Source organism: Neovison vison, chromosome 1 (genome assembly GCF_020171115.1).
Source record: "Neovison vison isolate M4711 chromosome 1, ASM_NN_V1, whole genome shotgun sequence".
Lineage (NCBI taxonomy): Eukaryota > Metazoa > Chordata > Mammalia > Carnivora > Mustelidae > Neogale > Neogale vison.
Genome location: NC_058091.1, coordinates 832,002 through 857,240, shown reverse-complemented (window position 1 = coordinate 857,240; position 25,239 = coordinate 832,002). Strand labels below are relative to the sequence as shown.

The window sequence follows — 25,239 nt, the reverse complement described above, 5'->3', positions numbered from 1 at the left end:
TGCATCAACAGTCTTTTAATAAATATTAAGGAAACATCTGTAACGGGAACCTTAGTGGAAAGTGTTGCCAGACTCGGTAAGCCGCTTTGGCCGGGTTTCAAAGCCTAGAACAGGACTGAGCGGCGGAGGTGTCCTGGCGGAGGCGTCCGTCTGCTGGTCAGTCCTCCAGCAGTGAGACGGGCAAGGGGGCTGAGCAGGAATCCCGGCAACGACAGAGCAGAGTCGGGGGACAGCCGGCCAGGAGGTCGCTCAAGCCCGTCGGGCGGGAGGCTCTGCCGGACCCCCACTGGGCCCGTGCTGCTTTCCCGGATGTCCCCTCTGGGACACACCTGCCCCTCTCTGCCACGGACAGGGGCTTCCGCTGTGGGCAGGGGTGTGGGGGAAGGGCTTTCATTCATTCTCCTCACTGCTAACGTGCCGACTAGACAGCCAGCTCCCCAGCGTGTGACGGGTCTCCCGACCTCTCTGCCCCCACGGCTCGCCGTGCTCCGGCGCACCCGTCTCTGGGGTCGACCGGACGGGGTTGCCGGCTACTGGAACGGAAATGGCTTCAAACACTGAAAGTCACGTAGCAATATTTTTCCTGCTTAATTTATGATAATGGCTTGTGCACAATATTCCCTTCAACTCCATATACACATAAATACAATAGTAATTACATTTTATATGTAAACGTCATTCTTTTTAAACAAACAAGGAAAACACGATGGAATGCCATGCTCATGGTCACTGCACAGAAAGTGTCGCGCGTCCCCACGCTGTTCCTGGAGTGGCTGCACGTTCACCTTCAACACGGATCCTCCGAAGGCTCGCGGGCTCGGGGTCGGTGGCGGTGCACGACCCTCCGTGTCCAGGTCGAGGGCAGGAGCTGCTGCTGAAGAGAGAAGCTGGAAGCAGCCGTGCGCTGGGGTCTAGGGCGCAGCGTCTACAGTACGTCTCTGGAGGTGCGGCGGGCTCCGCTCACACGTCTACGAGCAAACAGCCGTAAGTGGAATTAGGACAGCCGGACCGCGGGCTCGGTTTCCTTTTATTTGGTTCTACCTGGAACCTGAATATCATCCTAAGTTTTGAAAAATCCACAATACGGATGGATGGATGGATGCTCCGATGTGTGCACAGGAAGGAGGGCGGGAACGTCACGTCTGCAAAGACAACCCGACGAGGGAAACGCGGAACAGAGCACCACAACGCCAGAAGCGCCGCTCCCATGTTCCCTTCCCTCTTTATGTGGGTCTCCAGCGTGGGGTGGTTGAAAGGCACCTTGGAGCCTCCCTGACCTCATCAGCAGGAGGGAATGTTTTCAGGTGCTCGTGAAGGTGTAGGTCAGACGGACAGATGGAAGGGGGCAGCCTTCCAGGTCTGCCGTATTGTGATTCAAATCTATTCCTAGACTCGGAACTGCCTGAACCGCCTTCCTTCTGCTTCTCCCCCCTCCCGTCCAGTCCTCCCCCCTTCCCTGCCCCTCCCTATTCCCTCCTTCCTTCCCTCGCTCCCTCCCTCCTTTAGCAAGGCCGCAGTCTAAAACACCCTCGTGGTCCGGAACATGTGCGGAGGACAGAGTACGACGAACAGGCAGAGCCTGTGAGTTGGGAAGTGTTGGTTCCACCGAAGGAATTCACATTCGATTTAAAACAGACACTGAAAGAAAACAAACCGGGCTGCCCGAACAGAGCGGGCGCTCACGGCCTCGCACGCTGCGTCTGCGAAAGGACCATTGAGGTGCGCGTCCCTTCCCCGGTCTCTGCACGGCGAGGTTCTCACCCACCTCTGCACTCGTATTTGAGGTCCGAAAAATAGACCATTTCTTGAGAGAAGACAAACAGACCCAGCCGCCCGCCGGCGTAGGTTTGGTCGTAGATGGGTCCTGAGTCCGCCATGACCTGCTTCCCTTCATGCACTAAGACTCTGCAAACAGAAAGGGTGCGGGGTGAGCGCCGGCGGTCGGGGTCAGTTCCGTCCTCGCCAGCCCCCCAGCAGCAACAGGTCACGGCTGCAAGCACCGCCGCTGCCCATAGCTGGCCCCTCGGACTCAGCCGGGCCGCTCGGTCCCCAGCGCCAGGAGCCAGACAGCCGCCGCGGCGGGGGGACGGTTTCTAGGCCGCACGGACTGGGCACCACGGCCTGCCCTGGCACGGACGCCACGTGCCCGCCGTTCCCACCCGCTAGGCTGCCCTCGCGGCGGCTAGGACGGGGCTATCTCTGAATGCCTGGAGCAGGACGGCCTCCCTGACGGGAAGGCGGCCGCGGGCGAGCGAGCACCACGGCCAGACAGCGAGCCTGGGCTCCCTGCCCCGGGCCGCTCGCTCCTGCCGCAGACTCCTGCTCCCAGCCCTTGGGAAGAACCCAGCCCAGTCCTGCACTTTCTAGCCAAGTTTAACTTTGGGAGAAAACAAACACCTGATTTAAATCATCCATATTTGTTTTAATCCAAACCACTCACAACTGCTGTCACGCTGGAAGGGCAAAATCCTCTCAGCCTGACCCGTGTGAGGGTTCCGTGATGGCTTTTAAATGCGGCCGTCCACAGTGACAGACAGAAAGACGAGTCTGTTCTCTGAAGGAGGCCGGTGGTACTTTTGCAAAGAAGCAGCTAATGTGCACTTTCTGGGGCGCCTCAGTGGCTCAATCATTAACTGTCTCCCTTCGGCTCAGGTCATGATGCCGGGCCCTGGGATCGAGTCCCGCATCGGGCTCCCAGCTCCGCAAGGCGCCTGCTTCTCTCTCTGCCTCTCCCCCTGCTCGCTCGCTCTCTGGCTCTGACGAATAAATAAACTCCTTAAAAAATCATAACGATGGATACTCTCTGTCCCTGCCCAGAATGCTGATCAGGAGGAAAGTCATTTATCTTCCTCTGAGCTCCACAAATGCGGCAAGTTTAATGTTCTCCGCTTCCATAGCTTGGTTTTTCCCCAGAACTGGTGTGCCGGGAGGGGCAGGGGAGGAAAAGGCCTGTGATGTGCCAGAGACGAGGGCAGCAAGTGGGAGTTTCCAGCAGACGTGTCTGCTGACGCTCTGACGTGCCCCGCGGTGGGGAGACCTCCTTGCGGAGGGACGTCCCCTGGGGACGGGCTGGTCCTGAGTCCCACTCACCTCATATAGCCGGTCTTGGGTCTGTGGGTCAGATGCCACCTGTACGCGGTGTAGTCTTTCCAGCCGATGTTCTTGGGGTCGTGCCACAACGTACGCACCTGGGAAAACACACCCGTCCCGAGTCTAGCTGGCGCCCGAGTCCTGACCGCGGTCCCACGGCACCGAATGCGAAACAAAGATATCACTGGGCTAACTAATCCCCCTGGGCTTCGGTAGCCACGTCGCCGTCTGAGGGGTTTCATGGCATAAATCTCCAGCCTGGACAGGATCCCCTGATGGGAAGCTTGGGCCAGAGCCAGCCGGGGATTCGGGTCCTCCATCCTCTGCCTCAACACGGGGCCTGGGGCAAAAAGCTCAACTGAACACCGGTTCTCCCTCTCTCTAGAGGAAGGTACAAACGACAGACTTAATCTACAAGAGGAGCGTCAGCTGCGTTTCTCAGAGCGCCAGGCTGGCCTCTTCGGGCAGGGAGGGGCTGCACAGGAAAGCGTTAGGACTGCTGTAGCTCGAGTCCCAGCGGATGATGCCCCGGAGGCCGGGCCTCTCTGGACGGGGCGGAGCCTGCTCCGTGGAGAACGCGGCAGCCACAAGGCCACGCGGAGGGGCCGGCGCCCTCACCTGACCCTGGGTGTTCCCGGTGTGCCACAGAGCGTTCCGCAGGTGCTCGCCGGTCCCCGTGCTGGAGTTCACCACCTTGAGGGACACGCCGGAGTAGCCGTAGGCGCGGGTGGGCTGGTCCTCCCAGTAGGTCTGCGTGACCTGCTTCCACATCACCACGTAGAAGCGGCTGCTGGACTGGTAGCCGAAGACGAAACCGGCGTAGTCATCGTCGCGGTCGGTGTTGACGTAAAACGTGCCGCTGAAGTCGACAGACCCAAACTCATCAAAACCTGGTGTCAAGGAAACATTCAGTCACAGGACTGGGTCGGAAACAGCCTGTGGGGAGACGCCAGGTCGGCCCGGGACCCGCGGATGCGCCCAGGACGAGTCCACTGCGGCTCCGTGCCTCGGCCGCTGCGGACGCAGGGGCATCGGCGTGTTCAGATCCCACGTCCTAGATGCCGGCGGACCCGTGCTGTGTCATGTAGCACTTCACAGACCAAATCCACAGCATAAAATGGCATCCTGGATGTGAGATTTCAAACATGTGACTCCCCAGGCCCTTGTCAAGACCATTTAGGCCGACATGGAAGGGTGGGGACTCCCGTGAGACGGCCCTAACCCCCACCCCCACCCCCGCAAGCCTCCTGCCTGCTCTGTGGGCACCTCGTCCCCAGGAACCAGGAAGGACGAGGCTCACCGACAGCGATGCCGGGGTCCGAATTGGCCGTCTGCACCAGCTCCTTCCCTTGGTGGCGAATGACCCAGTTGGGGTCGATCTGAGTGGTGCCCTTGGGGTCCAGATGCACCATCTGGAAGTTCCTGAAGTCCGTTTCGCTGATGGCGTTGTTTTCAGGACACACGTCGTCGATGTCCGGGACGCTGTCGTTGTCAAAGTCGTCCTTGCAAGCGTCCCCACGGCCGTCGCCTGCCGCCGGCACAAGCAGGAGGAGAAACGGAGGAGAGGGTTTGCCGCCCGCCTCTCTGGCGCGTCCTCACAGCTCGCGGAGACGCGCCGTGGAGCGGTGACCGTGAGCGGCAGCCCCGGCCGGCCCTGAGGGTCCCCGCGCAGCCCTGGGCTGCGGGCTCTGGGGGTGTCACTGGACCTCCGCGGCTAGCTTTCCGACAGACCTTTCTTCATCGCCCTGCCCCTAATCTTCCGATCGGAAGCAGAGTTCTGACTCTACAAATGACTGTCCCTGGGGACGGACGACCTTCTTTTTTCTGGAAGCTTCTTTCAACGTGTCCAGCAAGGTGGTGGAAGGGGTGGGGGCGTGCGGCGGGCCCAGACCACTGGCTGCTCAGGGGGGACCCAGGGCCCCACAGTGGCTAGTCTGCGTGAGCACGACTGCCCCCAGGACAACGGCTGCTTCCTACACTAGCGCGTGTGAGCGCCGATTGCTTTGGAACGAGAAAAAGGTACCGAGTGCAGCTAACTTCCCGTCCCATTCTGGAAACCAGCGGTGCGTGGCCCACGACGGGCGCAGGCGGGCGCACTCACGTGAGGACACCGGGAAGCCCTGAGCCCTCCCACGAGCCGGCCCCTCCCCCACACGACCGCGGGTGGCCTGAGCAAGTGCCGTGGGTCCACACAGGTCTTCGTGTCCCACAGGAATCAGGCACATGGCTCAGGGGTAGGGAAGGGACCCCTGGAGCTGGCCCCAGGCCCCGAGTCCCTGTGCACCTGTGGCTCCGTGTCTCAGACGCCCCCCAATCTCCGCTCTGGAAGGCCGAGCAGCGCCTCCCGCACCTGCCACCACTTTCTCACACTCCCCCAGAAGCCCCGGGCACAGCGTGCACATCACTGTCTGCTGGAGACCTTCCCGGGGTCCCAGGTCCCCCTGCAGCCCCCTGGGTGGGCTTAGCTGCCCAGAAAACCTGCCCCTTTTCCTGATATTTCACAGCCTCCATTGTCTGTTGCTTTGTCCATGGCAAGCCGCAGCCCTCACCGTCAGGAGGCGACACGATGTGCCCCAGACCCCCGCCTCGTCCTGCCTGTTGCGGGGCCTCTCTGCAGAGACCACCGACAGATGTGACGCAGAGCCACCCCGAGGCGGAGCCTGGCCTGGCCCGGCGGGCTCTCCCGGGGGGGAGCACAGCGCCCCACTTCCTCCACGGACGTGGCCCCCGGGGCTCCCTGCTGAGGCACCTACCATCCGAGTCCTCCTGGTCCGGGTTGGACACCAGCCGGCAGTTGTCCCTGTCGTCGGGGACCCCGTCGTTGTCATCATCTGAGTCACAGGCGTCGCCCTGGCCATCGTGGTCATGGTCGGCCTGGTTGGCGTTGGAGATGTAGGGGCAGTTGTCCTGATTGTTCTGGTGGCCGTCCTCATCGATGTCCTCATTGTTGTCACACTGGTCTCCCACAAGGTCGTTGTCCACATCGGTCTGGGGGACAGAGCAAGACCCACTCTGAGTGTCTGCCCAGCGCGTGGGGCGCCAGGCTGGGCATCCCGTGGACCTTGGGGTTGGGCCGCCTCCTGCACGTGCGCGGCTGTGTCCCCAGGAGGGCTGTCCGCGCCGGGGGCAGCGCCAGGACACGGCACCGCCACGACAGCTCCCCACAGGCTCACGTCACGGGAAGAGGCCCGGAAAGAATTAACACCGCAGAACCAAGTGCCTCTGCGACAACGTCCGCGACAGGCTAGCCCACGCCCGGCCACGACGCGTTCTGTTCGCTGCATCTTCCAAAGACAAATCTGGAGGAGAAGCGGATTCCCCGTTTGCTTCCCGGAAAGGAAGATGAGCGGAGGGAAGCTCCCGTCGGGAAGGGCGGGAAGACACCGGGCATCTGGCCTGTGGCCACCGAGATACGGGAGTGAACGCTCGGGTCAGTGACGGCTTCCGTCCGACTCCTGAAACGCCGGGGCCGCCGCGTGCTCTCCCAGCAGCCGAGAGCCGCCAGCACACGACGGTCTACAAGGGACAGACCCCCCGACCCCACGCTGCTCGCCGACCCAGCGGACCGACCGCGAGATCAGCTACCTGGTCCGGGTTGTGCACCAGGGGGCAGTTGTCGCAGTGGTCGCCCACGCCGTCCCCGTCCGTGTCCCTCTGGTCAGTGTTGTACACGTACGGACAGTTGTCCCGCTCGTTGAACACGTCTGTGGGCGATCCAGGGAAAGACAAAAGAGCTTTTCCTACTGCACTGAGCAACTCAGAGCCAAACGTCCATCTGACAACGAGGATCTAAGATCGTGACGCGGAACCATGACAGCGTTCGTGGGAAAACACGTCAGGTTTCCTGTCAAAGTCCAGATCCGCCTCGTTTGAACCTCGCGGAGGTTTCCGGGCAACGCGGCACCACGAGAAGCTGTGTTCTCACGGCGAGCCGAGTTCACCGTGCGGACCGTCTCCCTCGCTTCCATCCCCTAGGCCTGGACCCGGGGCGGGCTCCCTCCCCGTCACCATTTGCTCCGCGGAGGAAAAGCGATAGAGGCCGAGGCCAGCGATTCCCGCGATACCTCATCGCAAGACCCCCCGCCACGGTGCTGAGTCCCGTCAGCACCGGAGCCACGGGAACACGACCGAACAGTGGGTCACACAACCCCGTCCGCTGCGGGCAAAACCCTGGAGAGCACAACCGCTGAGTCAGCGGGACACTCAGGACAGACCGAGGCACTCCCGCCGGGACCAGGGGGGCCCGAGGGGGCAGGATGCGGAGAGCAGCAAGAACACATCCCCAGGAAGGGCTGGCTGGTGCTCCGGCCACGGCCAGGGCAGAGGCACCCGCTGGCCCCAGCCTGCAGACGCCCGCACGGGGGCGCCTGCCGGGGCCCCAGCCTCTCGGGTGGAGTGCCAGCTGGAGGTGCCGGAGTTCCTGACGCCTGGGGGACCCCGGCAGCTTCCTCACGGCCAGCTCATCTCTCATTAGAAACAAGGGCTGGGGAGGGATACCCCGAGGCAGGGAGACGGGGGCGGGCGCTGCCGTCCGACACGTCTCAGAGGCACGATCTGTTGGGAGACGGGACTCGCTTGCGGGGCTCTGATGGGGATGAGCGGGAAGGACACAGGGTGCAGGGCTGGGGCCTGGGTCAGGAGAAGGAAGACGCTGTGTCTGTGGTTCTGGGGGGGGAGGTCCTGAGGCTGACGACCCCCACTGACCCCAGGGGGGACGGGTTGGGTGAGGCTGAGCTGCCACCAGAGCGTCCCGGTTCATCCGGTGCCAACACACGGGGCAGCCGGCTTACGCCACACCTGTCGGGGGACGGTGACTCGGGAACTCGTGTCCACGTCAAGGAGCAGGACTGACCGTCCCCATCAATGTCCACGGAGCACGCGTCTCCCTCGCCGTTGCCGTCCGTGTCGATCTGCGCGGGGTTGTGCACGTACGGACAGTTGTCACAGCGGTCCCCAACCTCGTCCTTGTCGTAGTCGAACTGGCGGGGGTTGAAGAGGAGCTGGCAGTTGTCCTACGGAAAGGCAAGGGCAGGAGTTGGGACCCCACACGGGAGCCGGAGGGACGGAGGGACGGCCCTCACGGACGGAGCGGTCAGCCCCAGCAAACACGTCACTGTCACCACGTCACTGGGTGGCCACGGATGCATCCGACATTGTCCTGCAACGATGACACACTGTGTGGCTCGTGGTGAGAACCCACGCGTCCCCGTCACACAAGTGAGCAGGCGGGTGGCGAAGGGTCCGTGGGTCGGTGGGAGGCGGATGTGGCGGAGCCAGGAGGAGTCGCGGGGTCTGTTCCACAAGCGGTGTGCGCCCGTGTGCACGCAGACTCACGCTTCCACAAGCGGTGTGCGCCCGTGTGCACGCAGACTCACGCTTCCACAAGCGGTGTGCGCCCGTGTGCACGCAGACTCACGCTTCCACAAGCGGTGTGCGCCCGTGTGCACGCAGACTCACTCGCGTCCTGCAGCAGTTTCCGCGGGAAGCGCCAGTGTGTCCCGGCTGCGGGGACGGCACATCACTCACCGGGGGACGGCTGCGCTCATCGCCGGCTCCCCCAGGAGGGCGGGCAGGCCTCTGAGCCACCGAGAGGTCCAACTCCTGCCGGCCTCCCAGCAGAGCACCTGCGGCCCGTGCCCGGCCAGTGCCGGGTTGCGTGTCCGGGAATGCAGCTCACAGACGTGTCCGGGGACCTGGGCCGAGGCTCCCCTCCCTGGCTACCCGACCCCGAGGCCCAGAGCCACCCACCGGCCTCACCTTCTCATCGTCCACGCCGTCATTGTCGTCATCATCGTCACAGGCGTCCCCGGTGCCGTCCTTGTCGAAGTCTTCCTGGCCGGAATTGGGCAGCAGCGGGCAGTTGTCCTGCGAGCAGAGAACGCACACGAGTTAGAACACATGCGGGGGCAGGGGAGTGAGGCCGTGGGCACGGAGCCGGTCGCCTGGAGGTTGGGAGCTGTCTTCGGCCCGGCAAGGCCGCACTGGAGACGACATCCTGTGGCCAGCGTGGCCAGACAGGGAGGCTGGCATCCCTCACCCGGGACCCCCACGAAACAGCACCAGAGAGCAAAAACCCGAGGGGGGAGAGCCGCCACTCTGAGAGCCTGGAGGACGGCTGAGCCCGCGGCGTCCCCCTCCTCCCCGTGACGGGGACTCCTTCACAGAGTCCAAATCACGTCCCCCTCAGCTCTTCACACAAGTGGGCAACTGGTGTCGTTAGAAAAATCATTTTGTTTCACTCCAGTCATGTCATAATTCAAACCTGAGCTGCGTTTCAATTCTGTGTCCCCGTGTGCCCCAGGAGTCCCAGCCTCCAAACAGACCAGACCCCCGGGGCCACGGCTGGAGCCGGCAAAGATCTCCCAGGACCGTCACGCCCAGGCCCCCCGTCCCACAGAGGTGGTGACACATGAGCCTTCTCCGGCACAGGGAGCCGTGGGGAGCGAGCAGAGGACGCCCCTGCAACCCCCCAGAGCCCCTGATCGTGTGCACCCGTGAGTCACGTCCGAACAGCCGCAACCACCCCGAATGGGGGTTCCTGGACAAGTAGGAGGCCCAGGAGCCTGTGGGTGGGCACCTTTGGGGCCGCGCCCGGCGCTCACCCTGATGCAGTGGTACGTGGCGTTGGTGGCGCAGACCAGGCTCTTGTTGGGCCAGCCGTCCAGGTCCGAGTCCTCCCCGCAGATGAGCCCGTCGCCCGCGTAGCCCGTCTGGCACTCACACTTGTACATGGGGTCGCTGAAGTGCCCCAGGTAGATGCACTCCGCGTGCCGGTGGCAGGTGTGCGTCTTGTCCCTGCAGGGGTTCTCAGGCTCACACACCTGTGGGGAAGGGCCACATGGCTCGGACACACGGACCTCACCCCTCCCAGGCAGGGTGTGAGGTGGGCACTTGGGGACCAGCGCAGGGGAGCAGGGACCCTCAGAGGCTGCGGGGACAGCAGGTGCTGGGAAGGCGTGCAGACACTCGGGGCAATGCTCGCTCTGGAGGCTTTTCCAGTGGCTTCCGAGCGGCACATGATGTCCGAGCCCACAGGGAACCGTGTGCTGCCAGCCGGTCCGTTTGGGCTCCTGCAGGAACGCTGTGCTCTGCACCCACCAGGGTGGTCCAGGGGGGCTGGTGGACAGGTTCCCACTCCCATAGCCCTCTGCCCACCTTAGGGAGGCCACCCCTGTTCTTTTCCATGCCCCCTCTGCCCAATACCCAGGTTCTCCCCGATGGGTTTCCAGCCTCTCCCCAGGGCAAAGGGCCGGGGTCCTCACCTGCTTCTCGGTCCTGGCTGCCTCCAGGCCGACGCCGAAGGGCTGGGTCCCTTTGTATCGAGGGGGGCACGGCAGGCAGTGGAAGCCGGGGTTGGTGTTGACGCAGCGGTGGGCTTTGCTCGTGGTGAAGCAGACGTCGGTGACCACAGCGCACTGCGGGGCACGCTGACGTGAGCCCCGGCCCGGTCCCCGTGAGTTCCCCTCCCCCGGGGCAGGGACCCACCTCGTCCAGGTCCTCACAGTGCGTGCCGTTGCCCAGGAAGCCCACGGGGCAGGAGCCGCAGGACCAGGAGCCGTCAGGGAAGCTGTTGCACTGGGCTCCCGGGAAGCAGGGGTTGGACAAGCAGCCGTCTGTGTGGGAGGAAGCAGAGCGGGGTCAGCACAGGACTGCGCCCCCAGCCCCTCGCAGAAGGACGCAGGCGCTGCCTGCATCAGGAGGGGCTCACTGCAGGGAAACTGAGTTACTGGGGGGGGCTGGGGCTTCTGGTGGAGTCGCCACCTCAAGAATAGACCCTCAGGTGGTGAAGTGCAGGGGCTGCAGGGAGCCTGGACGGCTGTCGTCGCACAAAACATTTCCCTCACTGCGCGCGTCTCCGTGTTTATGTGAAAACACAGACAAGCTCGGTGATCAGAGCAGTTACGGTCGAGCGCACAGAGCTGAGCTTTCTTCCCTATTTTTCTGCTGTTCTGCGCTCGGCCCTACGTCCTCCGCGTCCGGAGCCGCCCCCGACGCCCACCTATGGGGCAGCTCCGCTTGTTGCACATCTGATGCTCCCTCACGTCCCCCGCGCAGTCCTTGCCCCCGTGCTGCGGCTCGGGGCTGTTGCAGACGCGCGTCCGCTCCCGGATCCCGCCGGCACAGGTGACGGTGCAGGCTGACCACGGCGACCACGGGCTCCACCGGCCGTCGACTGCAGGCAGAGAGCACAGAGGGTTGGCGGGGAAGGCGACCTAAGCCAGACGGAGCAGGGTCCCCGCGTGGGGCTGGAACACGGGGAAGAGTGCGCGCTCACGGCACCGAGTCGGGGCGGAGCAGACCGCGGATGTGGGCGGGTGTGGTTTTCACCTCTGGAAAATCACACGGACGCCGTGGGGAGAAGGGGGCCGCTGGCCGGGGCCTGCCGGCCCAGGGGCCCCACCATGGAAGAGCTGACATTCGTCTGACGGACAGCTCAGCAGTGAGGGGAAGCTCCCCACACTCTCCTTTTCGCCGGCTGTCCTCGCAGGCGTGACTGGGGCTTCGGAGAGGCTCCTGGCACCCTGGGTTGCCGTCCCCTGAGACCCACCCGTCCCCTGAGACCCACCGCTCTGGGCCCTGCACGTGGCCCCCGGTGAAGGGCGCACCGCCCAGCGCCCACGGTACAAACTGATATTTCCCTGAATCGTGGGTGAGCTGTCGTCTCTCTGGGCTGGCTCTGGTGAAGTCAGGGCTCGCAGGCCTTCCGGAGTCACCCGGAGGCCGGCTTCCAGCACGCAGCCTGCGAGGTCTGGTGGTGCCTCGATGGCTCGGGCCCGGCCCCACGGCCGCCGGCAGGAACGGGCCTGGCCCCAGACCCCAGCGCCCCGCCGTGTGCGGACACCCGCTCCCACCCGGCCTTCACCCCACCTACTCGGACACGGGGCGCCCTGGCAGCCCTTGGTCTCGCGGCCGCTGCCCTTGCAGTTCTTGCCCCCCATCTGGGGCACGGGCGAGTTGCAGAGACGGATTCGCGTGATGTTGCCGCTGCCGCAGGTCACTGAGCAGGACGACCAAGGTGACCAGTGGCTCCAGCCCCCGTGCTGCCGGACTGGCACACAGACGAGGACAAGCGTGTCAGGGCAGCCCTGGCCCCACGTTTGCTCACATGCAGGAGTGGAGAGAAGCGGCCGGGGAAGGACCCTCCCCCGCAGGAGCCCCCAGACAAGCCTAAGGGGTCCCCGAAGCCCAGCCCGACCCCACTGGCGCCCCCACCCACAGGAGAGCGATGCCCACCGCAGCCCTGACACCCAGAGGCCTGGACACTCACTGCGATGGTCACACTTGCCCAGGCTGCACGCCCGCGTCTGGATGGACGGCCCCAGGCAGGTGTTGCTGGTGACGTCACAGGACCGCCCTCTCTGCTGGGTCCCTGAGCCACAGGTGGCAGAGCACTCCGTCCACTCTGCCCAGGGGGACCAGCCTTCCTCGCCATCCAGCGCTGGGTGGGAAGCACAGGGTCTGTCAAGCTTTGCCCAGGGTGGCCACGGGACAGACTGGCCTGCAAAGGGCCTGCGAGGCGGAAGCCACGTGCTGGGGAAGGCAGGTGCGTGGGGTGCGCCGCAGAGCATGGTGGAGGCCTTGGGGTCTACCGTCTGCACGCCGAGCCACGCTGGCCACCAGGGTCGGGGAAGGGGTCTACGGATTTCTGAAGATGGTTCACAGGAAAGAGTCTGAAATCAGGTCCACACGGGGCTTTATGGGACGTACTAAGACTTAACATGCTTCCTTTTCAACCTCCGTTGCTGAGTGACACATGGTAATGAAATATTTCGATTTTGGTTGATTACAGGTCACCAAATTTAGTCCCAGACAATTTAAATCAGGACAAGTTAAATAAAAAGGTAATTTCCTGCAAAGAAAATCATCTGAGTGATTACTTTCTGTAAGTAACCCTGCAAGAGGTCTGTCTGGGGAGCAGGAAACGCACTGATTCCCTCATCGTACTCGGGGTGCGCGCCCTGCAAGGGGTAAACATTCCAGAACGCAGGAAACCAGATGAGAATAAGGTCACGGAGACCACACTCGGCAGCATGGAAGGTCCCCTCTAGTCGGACGCGGGCTCCGCTCGGGATCGTGTTTTCATCATCTGCCTCGCGCCACGCACGGTGCGTATCAACTCGGAAGGCGCCTCAGGCTCTCGTACACGCCGTCTGCCTCGACACTGTCCGTTTCAATCATAAAACTAACCCTGGGAGGCCTGGGTGGCTCAGTTGGTTGAGCGACGGCCTTCAGCTCAGGTCACGATCCCGGAGTCCCGAGATCGAGCCCCACATGGCGCTCCCAGCTCCACGGGGAGTCGGCTTCTCCCTCTGACCTCCTCTCTCACGCTCTCTCTCACTGTCTCTCTCTCTCAGATAAAAAAAATAAAATCTTAAAAAAAAAACACTAACCCCGAGTAGGCTGTGTAACCCTCCCGTATTTTACAGACAATGAATTGAGCCCCAGAAAAATTATATTTTGCCCCAAATCAGAGTGTCAGAGCCTGACCTCACAGCCCCTGCCATTCTCCAGCTGCATCCAGAGGGCACATGAGAAGGGGCGGCCCTGGGGACAAAGCCTGCAGGGCGTCCCCAGCCTGTGACCTCGGCCTCCAGGCCCCAGACCAGGCAGGGGAGGATAAACAACCACGAGAGAACAAACGTTCCGGGAACCCGGGCGCCCGCGGAGTGGCCGGCACGCTCACACGGGAAGGAGAGAGGGGCCCACGTGGCTCCCAGAAGGACCGATGTGGCGGAGCTCAGCGGCAGGAGAGGGGGACATGCCCGGGGCTGCCCCGGCTGGGACACAGGGGCAGCGAAGCCTGGGAAGGCGTCTGCGCAAAGCCACCACCCCCAGGTGAGGGGCCGGCGACACGGCACAGCAGGACGTGGGTGAGGACCTGAGCCTCCGCTGGACCCTGGCTCCCGAGAGCCCTGCAGGCCAGGGGATGTCCACAGACGCGGGCTCAGCCCGTGGGCGCCCTCCCACCCCGTGTCTGCTCCTGGGGGTGCGTCTATAAGCAGTGGGGAGGGGGGAGGCTCTGATGGGCTTTGTTCCTGTCGTCTTTCCCTGTGGGGTGCGCCGGCAGGGTTACAAGCTGCCCTAACACCCTCGGTGCCCGGCTCCCAGTGCTGCTCTATCCCTGCACAGCAGCTACTGAGTCCACTTCCTCACCCGGGTGACAGGACAGGAGCCTGAACTCCAAGGACGCTCAGACTCCTGGTCAGTGCGGACCGTGAGTGCCAACCGCTTCGGGGTGAGGCGGCCTGCGCCCTCCCCCACGTCCAGCTCACAGGTGTGAGGTCCTGGCCAGCGGCGGGTCAGCAGGCAGAGCAGCAAGCAGGCACAGACAGATGGGCAGGCGGTGGCCCAAGCCCCACGCGCACTTACAGTGGAAGCAGGACGGGCAGCATTCTCCTTCCACAAAGGACGGGTTGGCGCAGGTCGCAGGGGGACAAGTGATTTGGTGGCAAACGGTTTTAAATTTCTGCAGGCAAAAAAGGGGTCCATGAAACCCTCATTTAAACGAGCAAACATCAGTGCGAGGGCTGGATGGGAAGGGCTGGGGGGACGGCTGGGCCCGTGCACGGGGCGGGAGGGCCAGGTTTCGGCATGCTGCTGACCCCAGAGGCCGCCCTTGGTGGAAACGGGGAGCGCTCCCTAAGGGCAAGAGGCCAAGTTACCTACTGATCACCATGTGGTCTGTGACCTGCCCCCCGGCCCCATGGAGCTGCCCGGAGTTATGGGTGCCGGCCAGCTCTGCCCCGGCTGCCTCCCGCCTCCCGTGAAATAGTCTTTCACCCCCTGGAGCTCATCTCTTTAGTGCAAAGCAGTGGGGCTGGCTGGTGCCTCACTTAGGTCCCCACACTGGGTCTCCCGACGTGGCTCACACGTTCCGTGGCTCACCAGGGAAGCCAGGAGTGCGGCCACCCACACAGGCCTCTCTGCCCTCAGAGGACACGCGTCCCCACGTCTCACCTTGCAGGTGCACTTGGTGCAACTGTCCACCACCCACGTCTCGTTCTCCGCGAAGAACCGGCCGTCCTGCCAGCAAGCGGACATGTTCCTCGTCTTGGGCGGGCCGCCGATGAGCTCCCAGAGGAACTGGTTGTCGCTGGACTGGAAGGTTGAGGCAACGTTTCCGTGTCGACAGATACAACGCACCCACCCGTGCCCACAGACGAGAAGGAATCGCCTCCGTGCCCTGAGAGCGCCCGTGGTCTGGACTGGAGCCGCCGGCCTGCGGAGGGCTCTGCGTGGGGCGCCACGGCCCCCTCGGTGAGACGGCATCAGGCCGCGCAGAACCTCCCCCGAGCAGGTCATGCCACGGCCGCCGTCGGCAGCCTCGTCACCATCGCCCGCCACAGCATCCCGCACACCCGGCGCCCCACGGACCCACGGTCTGGAGCTCACTGTTCGGCACGTCTGCCCAGAGGGCTCTAGCCCTGGGTGTGACCGTGACTCGGGGCCCAGCACCCGGCAGTGCTGGACAGAGAAGGGACCCTGCCGGCCAAGCACCGCTGAAAACTGACAGTCAATATGCGGATTCACCCGTTCTTGCAGAAGCGGCAGACCTGGTCTGGGAGCCCAGTGGCAAGGACACACCTAATTCTTGCTGTCTCGGGGATTACAGACGGGAGGAGAAGACCGCAGGCTTTAAACAGAATCAAGTACGTGAAAATGACATGGGCCGCCCCCGATAGGTGTTTCTAGTGCTCCCCCGGCCGACGGGCTGTGGGTGTCTCCCCACCACGTAGGAGCGTGGGTCACAGTCCCCAAGAGAATCACAAGAAAGGCATGGCCACTCTTGCCCCAAAACGCACAGAAACACACTATCCAGGAGGTTTCTGGGAGGTCATCCATGTCCCTGTCCCCAACTCCAAGCTAAGCAAGCTTGTCCCAAAGCCCTTTTCATCCCCTTCTGCTTGCGTGGCAGCCCTGGATGCAGGGTCGGTGGCAGCGAGGCCACCCACGTCTCCCAAGAAGACCCTCCCCTCGCTTGGTGACAGGCCCACAAAGCAGACTTGTGCCCCCACACACGGGGGGCAGTGGGGCTACGGTTGGCACTCCTGCTTCCATTCCTGCTCCAGAGTCACAGACACACTGGAAGGTTCTGGAAGGCGCTAAGCCTTTGCTGTGAGCTCACCATGCCCACTGCCTCGGTCTCCCCATGGAGTGGACACGGAGCTGGTCCCACCCCATCCTGGACCACAGTCAGACACAGCCCCAGGCCCTTTCCTGTGGGGCAGAGGGTGGAAACGGGCACCCCCAGACGGGCAGACTCTCCGGGCATCCTCCCCGCTGCTCCCTCCCTTCTCACGGGAGCCACCCTCTTCCTGTCCCCTAGGCCAGTGGAGGGTACGTCCCTGGAGAAGCCGGCCGCTGTCACCTGAGTCACGGTCGCCTCCCTGAGGTGCTGGTCACCCGGCTGGTGCTGTCCTGACCACACCCTGACTTCCCAGACCTCTGTGGTCCCTCCCCCAGAAGCGCCTCCCCGCCCTCGGAACGTGTGTCTGCTGGGAACACGGGCGTCCCCTGGCTGAGAACCGTCCTGAGCCCGTGGAGCCCGCGGGCCTTTGGGATCCCGAGGTCCCTGCCCCCCGCCCCCTGGCCCTGCCGCGGCCGCCGGCACCCACCACCTTCCGCAGGTTCTCGTGCAGCTCGGTGACGACGACGCGCAGCCCCGCCAGCTCGGCCATCATGGTGCCCAGCTCCTCGCAGGATCGCTCGCACACCTCCGGCTCCCGGGGCGCGCCGGGGCCCACGTACTCGGGCGCCACCTGAGGGCTCAGGTGCAGCGTCTCTGTGGTCTCACTGATGGCGTTGGCTTCAGCTGCAGAAGCACAGGGATGGCGGTGAGTGTGGCCTGGCCACGGGGAGGGGGTGCCACAGGCATAAGGTCCACCCGAGAACGGCACGTGACGGCACGGCGTCCGGCACGGCCCTGCTGGTCCAACGGCACTCTGCCCGCTCGGGGACAGCTGCCAGCAGCACCACGGATGGCCACGGGCCACGCGACCGTGGTGCTCAGCAGCAAGGCGGCAGCGGAAGGCGGAAGCCTGGAGACGGTCTGCGCCTGGCGGAGTCGGGCCCGCGAGTGACTCAGACCGACAGGAGGAGACGATCTCCCGGGCCAGCCTGTCTTCCATCCCCAGCTGGACCAGCCTCCACCCACGTGCTCTGGGTAAATCCACGGCTCCCCAACCTCACTAGCCCCTTTTTCTAGTCCAAACACCGTTTACTGGGGCCGCCTGCTCTGCATCAAGGCAGCAACGGTCCTCCTGCTGGTCAGGACGTCACTGGGCCTCCCTCGCACTCACGTCCTCTCTCTTTGGGCCCTGCACCATGCCCTGGAGGGAAGGGCAGACCCCTCAGACGTTCGACCAGGGGACCCCCTTGCTGTCCCTGAAGCCACACAAACCCTCTGGGGTCCTCACCACAGGACATACATGGTGGGGACACAAACTGGAAACAGGCTTAGGCCAGTCCAGAGAGGGGGCTCTCTCTCGCAGGAGCGGGACCAGCCTGGACACGGCCATGGCCCCCAGCACAGGACTGCCACGGGAGTAAGGTGCCCCGTGATCTCAGCATCTCACTGCTGAGTTACACCTCATGGACACTGTCGCCCTGCAGGGCCTCCCGCTCCTGAGGTTTTATTGCTGTGATAAATCCTTGCCACGATCCTGACCTTGGGAGCTCCCCCGGCTTGCTGGTTGGATAGGGGCGCATAGCCCCAAACATAAACACGTCAGCCAGTGCTCCCGGGTATCAGATTAAAAACAATACTGCGTCCAGGAATGCACCCCACGGCCCACCGCCGCCTGATTTCGGACAGACCACAGAGCACCTCCTTAGGACGGGATGCCCCACAGTCACGGCGTCCACCCCCCTCTGCCCCTTCTGCGGCAGTCTTGCCTGTGGTTAGACCTGGACCCAGACGGGAGCCTCTTGTCCTACTGTGGAGGCTGCAGGTCTCCAGGAACTCAACACCCAGGTGGGGTTCAGCTTTCCCGTCACATGGCACAGCCCCCCGTGTCAGGACACCCCAAAAGCCACTCTGCTTTCTCTGTGAAACCTTCCTGAGCAGTTGGCATCAGACGTCTGTTTACTATCCTAGTCTTTTCTGAAAAAGCACGTTCCTCCCAAAAAGGCAGTGGCTTAAATCACAGGGACCGGTAGTTGGCCTGTTAGCCGGGCTGGAGACACGGGATGAGGCCAGAGCCGCAGCAGGTACCACGCACGAGGGGCTTATCGTGGGAGCCTGTGTGGCGGGAGCAGCGCTGCGAGCCTCTCCCCCTCGCCGTCCGCCAACATGGCTCTCGGGATTCCCTTCCTGCCCCGAGGAGAACGGCCCAGCCGGGAGCAGGTGCAGACGGGAGGGGCGCGGCCTCCGAGCGGCCTCCGAGCGGCACGTCCAGCTCCAGCAGGGCGGACATGAGGGTCCCAGCTCCGCGCAGGCCGGGTCCAGCCCTGGTGCGGGGGAGCGCGGGTCTCAGAGCCGCCGGCATGCCCTACAGACGCCACCCGCCGCGCGTGAGCGAGGGACCGGCATTCACCCGACGGCACCGTCTGACGCGAGGAAGGGTCTCAGTGAGAGGAACTCACAGAAGGAGCCACAGGGGGCACCGTGCGGGCGGCCAGCCTACAGGGAGTCCTTCCGTCCACCATGCACCCAGAGCCCCGGCGCCTCCACCCCATCCCAGAGGTACTTTGAAGATTTACTGGTGCTGAGTTTACGGAGCCCAGCGGAATGAGCTGCATAAAGCAAATGCTCGGGAACAGGCTGTCCGGTTACGGCCGGAGGCAAATGCAAACGGCCATGAACAGACGATGTGAGATCATGTCAATGGGTCCCACAGTGTGGAGGTTTTCCTCGGGCTCTGTCCGCAGCTGTGAGGAGTGTGAGAAACCCCCGCTAACCACGGCCACCAGAGCTGCTGGCTTGCAGAGGTGGTCTTCACACACTAACAGACTGGAAAGTTTGCATGGATTCATGTTAAAATGCACGGATCGGCTTTTTGGCTCATAAAATGGATTATTTTAGATTATTAAAATATATTCAAAATTAATCTTTCAGGCAGTTTATAAATTTTCAGATGTCAACATGTCTAAGTTGACCAGCAAACTCACTCAAAGACAGTAATCCCTTTATTAGAATATTTTTCTTAAATCCCCACGAGTGCCCCCCACATAGACGCATGTACATGTGCACACATGCACACACACAGACACACTCACACACGCTCACGCACATGCACACACAGACATGCACACACCTCCTGGTAGAAATCCATGCAAGACCAGAAAGGAGACGCAGAATGCGGTGCTCAGGCACACCTACCTCCCTGACTTTGCGGACAACCCTTCTGGCTCAGGACGTCTTCCGCTGAATTCTCGAACACTAGGTAGACGTTCTGCAGCAAGCCCTGCAGAGAAGGAGAGCAGCGGACAGACACCAAACGTTTGACGCTGGGCTGGGTGACATTTTAAACACATAAGGTGTTTACATAATATATAAAAGACATGGAATATGAGTACATAATGTATAAACATGGAAGGGAAAGCGAGAACGCTTCTCTCCGTACTTCTGGCGCTCGCTGGCGTGTCCGTTACCGCTGAGGCTCTGCTCTCAGCACAGCACAGACCAGGGATCGCACTGCAAGACCGTGAGGGTGGCCCCCAGACTCGTATGTGCTTCTGTCTTCCGAACACGTCCGGTCGGACCTCTGGGCTGCACGTCCTTTGCAGGGACTCTGCTGGCTGCCGGCGCCTGGCTAATGGTCTCACAAGCCCCGTGCTCGACTCTCAGATGTGGACTCTCTCAGGGGAGAGAGCCTTCCACCCTGTGAGGGGTCAGCGGCTCGTTTGGCGGGGCCCACAGGACCTCCCTGACGGCCACCAGGGCTTAGTTCAACGGCCGGTGAGGACGCTCGCCTCTCCTCCAAAAACTGAATTCAATGGCACCTTGATTTCCCAAGAAGGCAGATCTGGAGGTGAGCAAAGCACTGACCCCACTGCGGGTTCTAGACGCTTGTGGTCACAGAGAGCGCTTCCAAAATCTACTTCAGCGTGAATGTGTTTTAAGACGAATGTGCAGCTAGCCCCTCATAAATCCACAGCCCTTTTCTTAAAAAGCACGGCTGTAAATCAGATCTCCTAGCATCTCAGTGCTAAACAGGGAGCGGGCAGCGGACTCCACATGCAGAGCCTGGGACTTCCAGAACGTCGGAAGGGGACTGGTGTCTCGGTCATCAAATCAGTCTTCCGTCTGGAAACCCGTGACCGTTTGCACAGGTGAGAAACACACCTCTGCTCATCTGCAGTTGAGAAAAGAGTGTGCGCGAGTGTGTGTGTGTGTGCGTGTGCAGTGGTGTGCGTGCAGGTGTGTGACTTGCACATGAGTGTATGGGTCTGTGCGTGTGCATATACACAGGTGACGTTTGCATGTGCATGTCTCTGTGTGTCCACGCACGGTGGCATGTCTCTCCCAGGCCAGGCCTGACCTGCGCCAGCACGGGCATCAGGTTCAGAGAGGCCCTTGCTGGTCCGCTCCCAGCTCCCTCGACCCGCCTCACGCACCGGCCGAGACCCTGCCACACGTACCCGGAAATGACTTTCTCGCGCAGAGCCCTTGGCCACGTACATCCGGCTCCTCTCTGTCCGCAGCTGCTCGTAGAACGGCTCGTCCAGCGTGAAGCTGTCGATCAGGTCACAGCCCACGTACAAGCTGTAGGTCTCCCCCGTCACCTGCACGGTGATGTTCTTCCACTGGGAGTCAGCCAGGCCCACGTCCTCCAGGGAAATGACGTGCTGGGTACCATCTGTCCAGTAGGTAAGGTCCAGCGTGTCTGCTGGGCCATTGGAGACGATTTCAAATTGCCTCTGGGAAGCGCCGGGGCCCTCCAGAGCCAGGAGCGTGCCCCGGGACTTGGGGTCCTGCTTCAGGCTGGCCGTGAGGAAGAACCCCTCCTTTTGCCTCATGATTTTGGCGATTTTGCTGAGGTAATCTGCGTTCACTGGTGGGATGTAGTCAAAGCGGACGAAGCGATAGGCAGGCACACTGGGGTCTGGCCCCCGGAACTGCTTGGCCCCAATGGTCTTCCGGTTGATGTTGCTGATGCTGAAAAGGTCGAAGGCCATGTCCTCGTCCTGGGCACCGGCTGCAGTGGGGACAGAGCAGAGTGATTGCCAGCAAACAGGATGAGCACAAGCCCAGAGGGCATTCTTACTGGCAGGGAGCAAACCGTGATATCACGTGTAACGGAGCCACTGCAGCCTCAGTGTCCCCGGATCCCCCCCCTTTCTCCTAGGGCGTTAATGACAGCTCTCACGTAAAACCGTTATCCTCTGTCTCTGGGCTGCTTCCCAAAGCGAGGCCCCAAGACAGCGGGAGCACATGCCAGAAGGTAAGCCGAGCACTTTGTCTAGATTAGCTGGCACTCTCCGCAGCCAGACTTTTTCAGGGGAGGATGCACTGCCCCGAGTCAGGCTCCACACACCTTCTGGAATCTGTCTCCTGTTCTCCCACCCGATCTGAGGCTTAGGTGTGGCCCTGTGTCTACCATGTGATGGCCCAGGAAAACAATCCTGCAAAGGAAAGGGGCCTCTGTCTTGTTAGGATTACATTACACGTTGCTTTCCTATAGAGAGCGTGACTTATACAAGTTACATTGTATCTCTTTACTTGCAGAAGCATAGTCTGTGATTACACAAGTTACATTGTATCCCTTTATTTCACAGAAGTACTATTGAGAGTGTTACTGAATGCTCTCCAGACTGCTCTGAGACAGTGGCCGGTCTCCAGTCTACAGGTCAATAGTTTTAAGTCACCATGCGAATGACTGGAAAGAAAAGTGATCAGACCGTCCCAAAATAAAATGGGTTAAATAATTCAAAGTAATTGAATAGAAATATTAGGGGAAGCATAGTTTTCCATCTCCTACGTGGCAAGTTCAAACGTTACATTTACAGTGTTGCTGATCTGACTGTGAATTCCACGACCCTTACTATAGCCATTGGGCAACGTGACAACAATTCTTACAGTAGTTTAAACCTTTGACTCAGCAATTTTACTTTTAGATCTTTTTCTAAAGATAGAATCACAAACGTGAGTAGAGATTTATTCACAAAAGGACTTCCGGCAGCGTCATTTATACTCACGATGATAAACTTATGATGTCGATGGAGATTGGCCTTAAAAATATCCGGGTTCTCTCCCGACAGCGTACTACACAAAACCATGTGGTAAGAAAATACACACGTGGGGAAATACTTATGATACATTTTCAAGTGGGGGAAAAAGTGGGAAGCAGAGAGTTCTGAAGCACCAACCACCTCCAGTTACAAATTCAGCCGGTGGGAAAAAAATGGCTCAATGTGCACAGCCAATGCTGTGTGTCAAGGAGAAAGTATTTTTCTCTAATACTTAGATTTTCCAAAAATAAGTAATTTCCTATTATGTGAACTCAAAAGTAAGTAAATATGTATTGAGAAGGAGGTTCCAGATGTTCTAAGGAATGGCAGTCACGTCAGCTGCTGGCACTCAACAGCCCCGGACGACCAGGGACACTGTCCGCACTCACCTTGAGCGTTAGACGAGACCCAGAGGGCGAGCAGCACCAGCGTCCAGGTCATGCTGCCGTCTGCAGCCGAGCCCTACGGAGGAAGCAGACCCTGGTCACACAGGCATACACGGCGGCAACTCTCCGTGTTGCCTGGGATTTTCACTCACATGGACAGTTTGTGCATCAGAATCAGAAACAAGTGGATCTGTGGAAAGTAAACGCTTGATAAGAAGTTGGCTTTTCTGAGGGTGCTTCTGACTGCAGCTGGTTCTTACTGGACCAGCACGTGCCGACAGAGCACTGAACTAATCACATCTCAAATGTTCATATTATTTGATCCTCATACTGACCTGAGAGGCAAATACTGTTATTACCATGCCCATTTTACAGATGGGTAAATGAAGACCCCAAAGAGTTAAGTGCTTGCCCAGAGCAATGTTGTTGGTGAGAAGTGTAGCCAAGACTTAAACCCAGGAAGCATGAATTTAGGAAAGTATCAGCATTATTTAGAAAATCATCTATGAAGACATCTTTGAGTAAATAGTCAAGAAAAAAATAAGTGCATAACTTAAATAGAATAAATATTAACTACATGCAGGAGAAGTAAATTAAATTTGGTGTATCCTAACCACACACACACACACACACACACACAAATAGCATTCCACTTAGCAATCACTTTTATTCGGCTGTTCTATTTTCTTGCAAGCCTGTTTTTCCATCCTTGAGGATTTTCAGCTGGCATGGTTCAGGCCAGCAGACACTGGGCCAGAACTCAGGAGTGCTGGACAGAAGCCTACTCTGCTCTTAACCCTTGCCCTCCCTGCCTTGATTCTCCCACGGCAGCATCCTGCCCTGCACGGGGGGCCCGGAGGTCCCTCCCAGCAGCAGGCTGCTTCCCGCTGAGCCCCCAGCGTCTCCTCCAGGAGGAGAGCAAAGCTCGTGAGCTACTAGGGCTGCAGAAAGCCAACCAGCATCCCTCGCCAGAAGGATCTGGTGACCTGGAAGCTGAGGTTCCTGGGATGGAGGATGGTTCCCCGGGAGCGGGGCCCCTCTCGAGTCTGACTCTGCTGCATGCAGCCTCTCCACAAACAAGTCCTGGGCCGGCTTGTTTTCCAGCCGCGCACTGTAAGGCGGCGGGCCCTCGTGGGCAGGCTCAACGCCGTGCCCCCAGGGGGGCCTGCTCACCCTCCTACCCCACTGTGGCCCCCTGTCAAATGAAGAGCAGTTCTTTGAAGCTTCCACAGACAGGGTCACTGTGAGAAATAAGCTGAGGGAGTCCACATGGTAAAGGGCGCAGGCAGCGTGGCAGGCACGGCAGGCACGGGCGTGTGCTAAATGCCCTGGATGGCTGTGCCCAGACCTGCTATCTGGGTTCTCCAAGGCCCAAGGTCACAAGGAAGCACTCTAGACAACCCAGAGTGACCCCTGCCACTGAGTGTGAACGGCAGTGAGTGCAACCAAGGCCCCCGTGTCCCCTCGACCAGATGTGTGCTGTCTGTCCCCTGCAGACCAAGGTGGATGGCTGGCTCTGGCAAAGTGTGATCCCCCCAAAAGGCACTTTTTTCAAGCTCTAGAGGTCCAGCTTCCTGAGTGTCTTAAACACAGCAGTTTGTACTCTGTTGCTAACAAAACCAAATTGTCTGGTCCCCAAAACAGGAGTGTCGCCGGAATCGGGACTCTGGCCAAATGAGGGGGTCGCATCTCATCTCACGAGGTCGAGGCAAGACCGGGAGCGGCAGGGACAGCCACTGCACTTACTACATGCCGTGCCCCGTACAACACACAGCACGGACATAGGGACGCACGCTGCCCTCTCTGAGCCCTTGACTTCCACACACTTACTGTGTTTGGGCTCTCATTTTTCCAAAGAAAGACTTCAAAGACTTTCTGCAACAGAATGTAATTAGAATGCATAAAGACCTCTTAAAATTCTTTTATATCAGCAATCCAAGCAGCAATAACTTTCCTGAGCGAATCCTAATTCCCTCCATCAGAGGGACAAGATCACCTAGGAGCCCCCCTCCCCCCCAGCACAGCCTCCCCACCAGCCACACAGCAGCCCCCTCCGGGGACCACGGTCCAGACTTTCCTGTGTGGATCGGCCCCCACTTGCATCACAGCTGGATTCCAGGGTCCTCACACGCTTGTGCGTGACCCATTAGTGACATTCAAAGACACTTCTGAGTTAGTAATGTTTAGAATCGCAGACTCTATGATCTCCCTGCGCTCGGGCTGCTGAGGAGGACTTTTCTCGAACACCTCCCACATGGCCCCCACATCCACAACAAACTCTGGGGGCTGCTTACTCTGAAGCTGAAAACACGGGCCTGCGGCAGACTCACAGGCAAGCACACGAGTCAGTGCCGCAAGGACCGTCAGCCCCAACGCCCTCCAAGGAGGCGGACAGGACGCTCCGGGGACTTGCTCCCGGCAGCCCTGCTCGCAGTGGGAAGACCTCACCCTGCCAATCTAGGAGGCACTTTTTCCTTCTCCCTTCTTAGAAATCAAAACAGCCATTTCCAAAAAGTAAAGACAATGCAATGATTTTTCAGTAATTGTGTGAAGCTCTTACGTGGCCCGCGAGGCAGCTGTGGCGAGGCTG

The 25,239-nt window shown here is 60.8% G+C and overlaps 1 protein-coding gene across 1 annotated transcript; it reads right to left on the bottom strand.

The window, feature by feature from the left end:
* Positions 1-25,239, bottom strand: THBS2 (thrombospondin 2). The gene is made up of 22 exons (XM_044242237.1): positions 25,210-25,239; positions 22,653-22,725; positions 20,674-21,230; positions 19,412-19,496; positions 16,707-16,903; positions 15,049-15,189; positions 14,461-14,557; positions 12,359-12,529; positions 11,963-12,139; positions 11,090-11,263; positions 10,576-10,703; positions 10,353-10,505; positions 9,693-9,911; positions 8,848-8,955; positions 7,943-8,102; positions 6,676-6,794; positions 5,844-6,078; positions 4,391-4,618; positions 3,709-3,980; positions 3,091-3,188; positions 1,766-1,905; positions 1-968 (listed from the first exon to the last, which is right to left on the bottom strand). The coding sequence occupies exons 2-22, from the start codon at positions 22,702-22,704 to the stop codon at positions 961-963; spliced, it is 3,519 nt and encodes a 1,172-aa protein (XP_044098172.1). The 5' UTR covers positions 22,705-22,725; positions 25,210-25,239; the 3' UTR covers positions 1-960.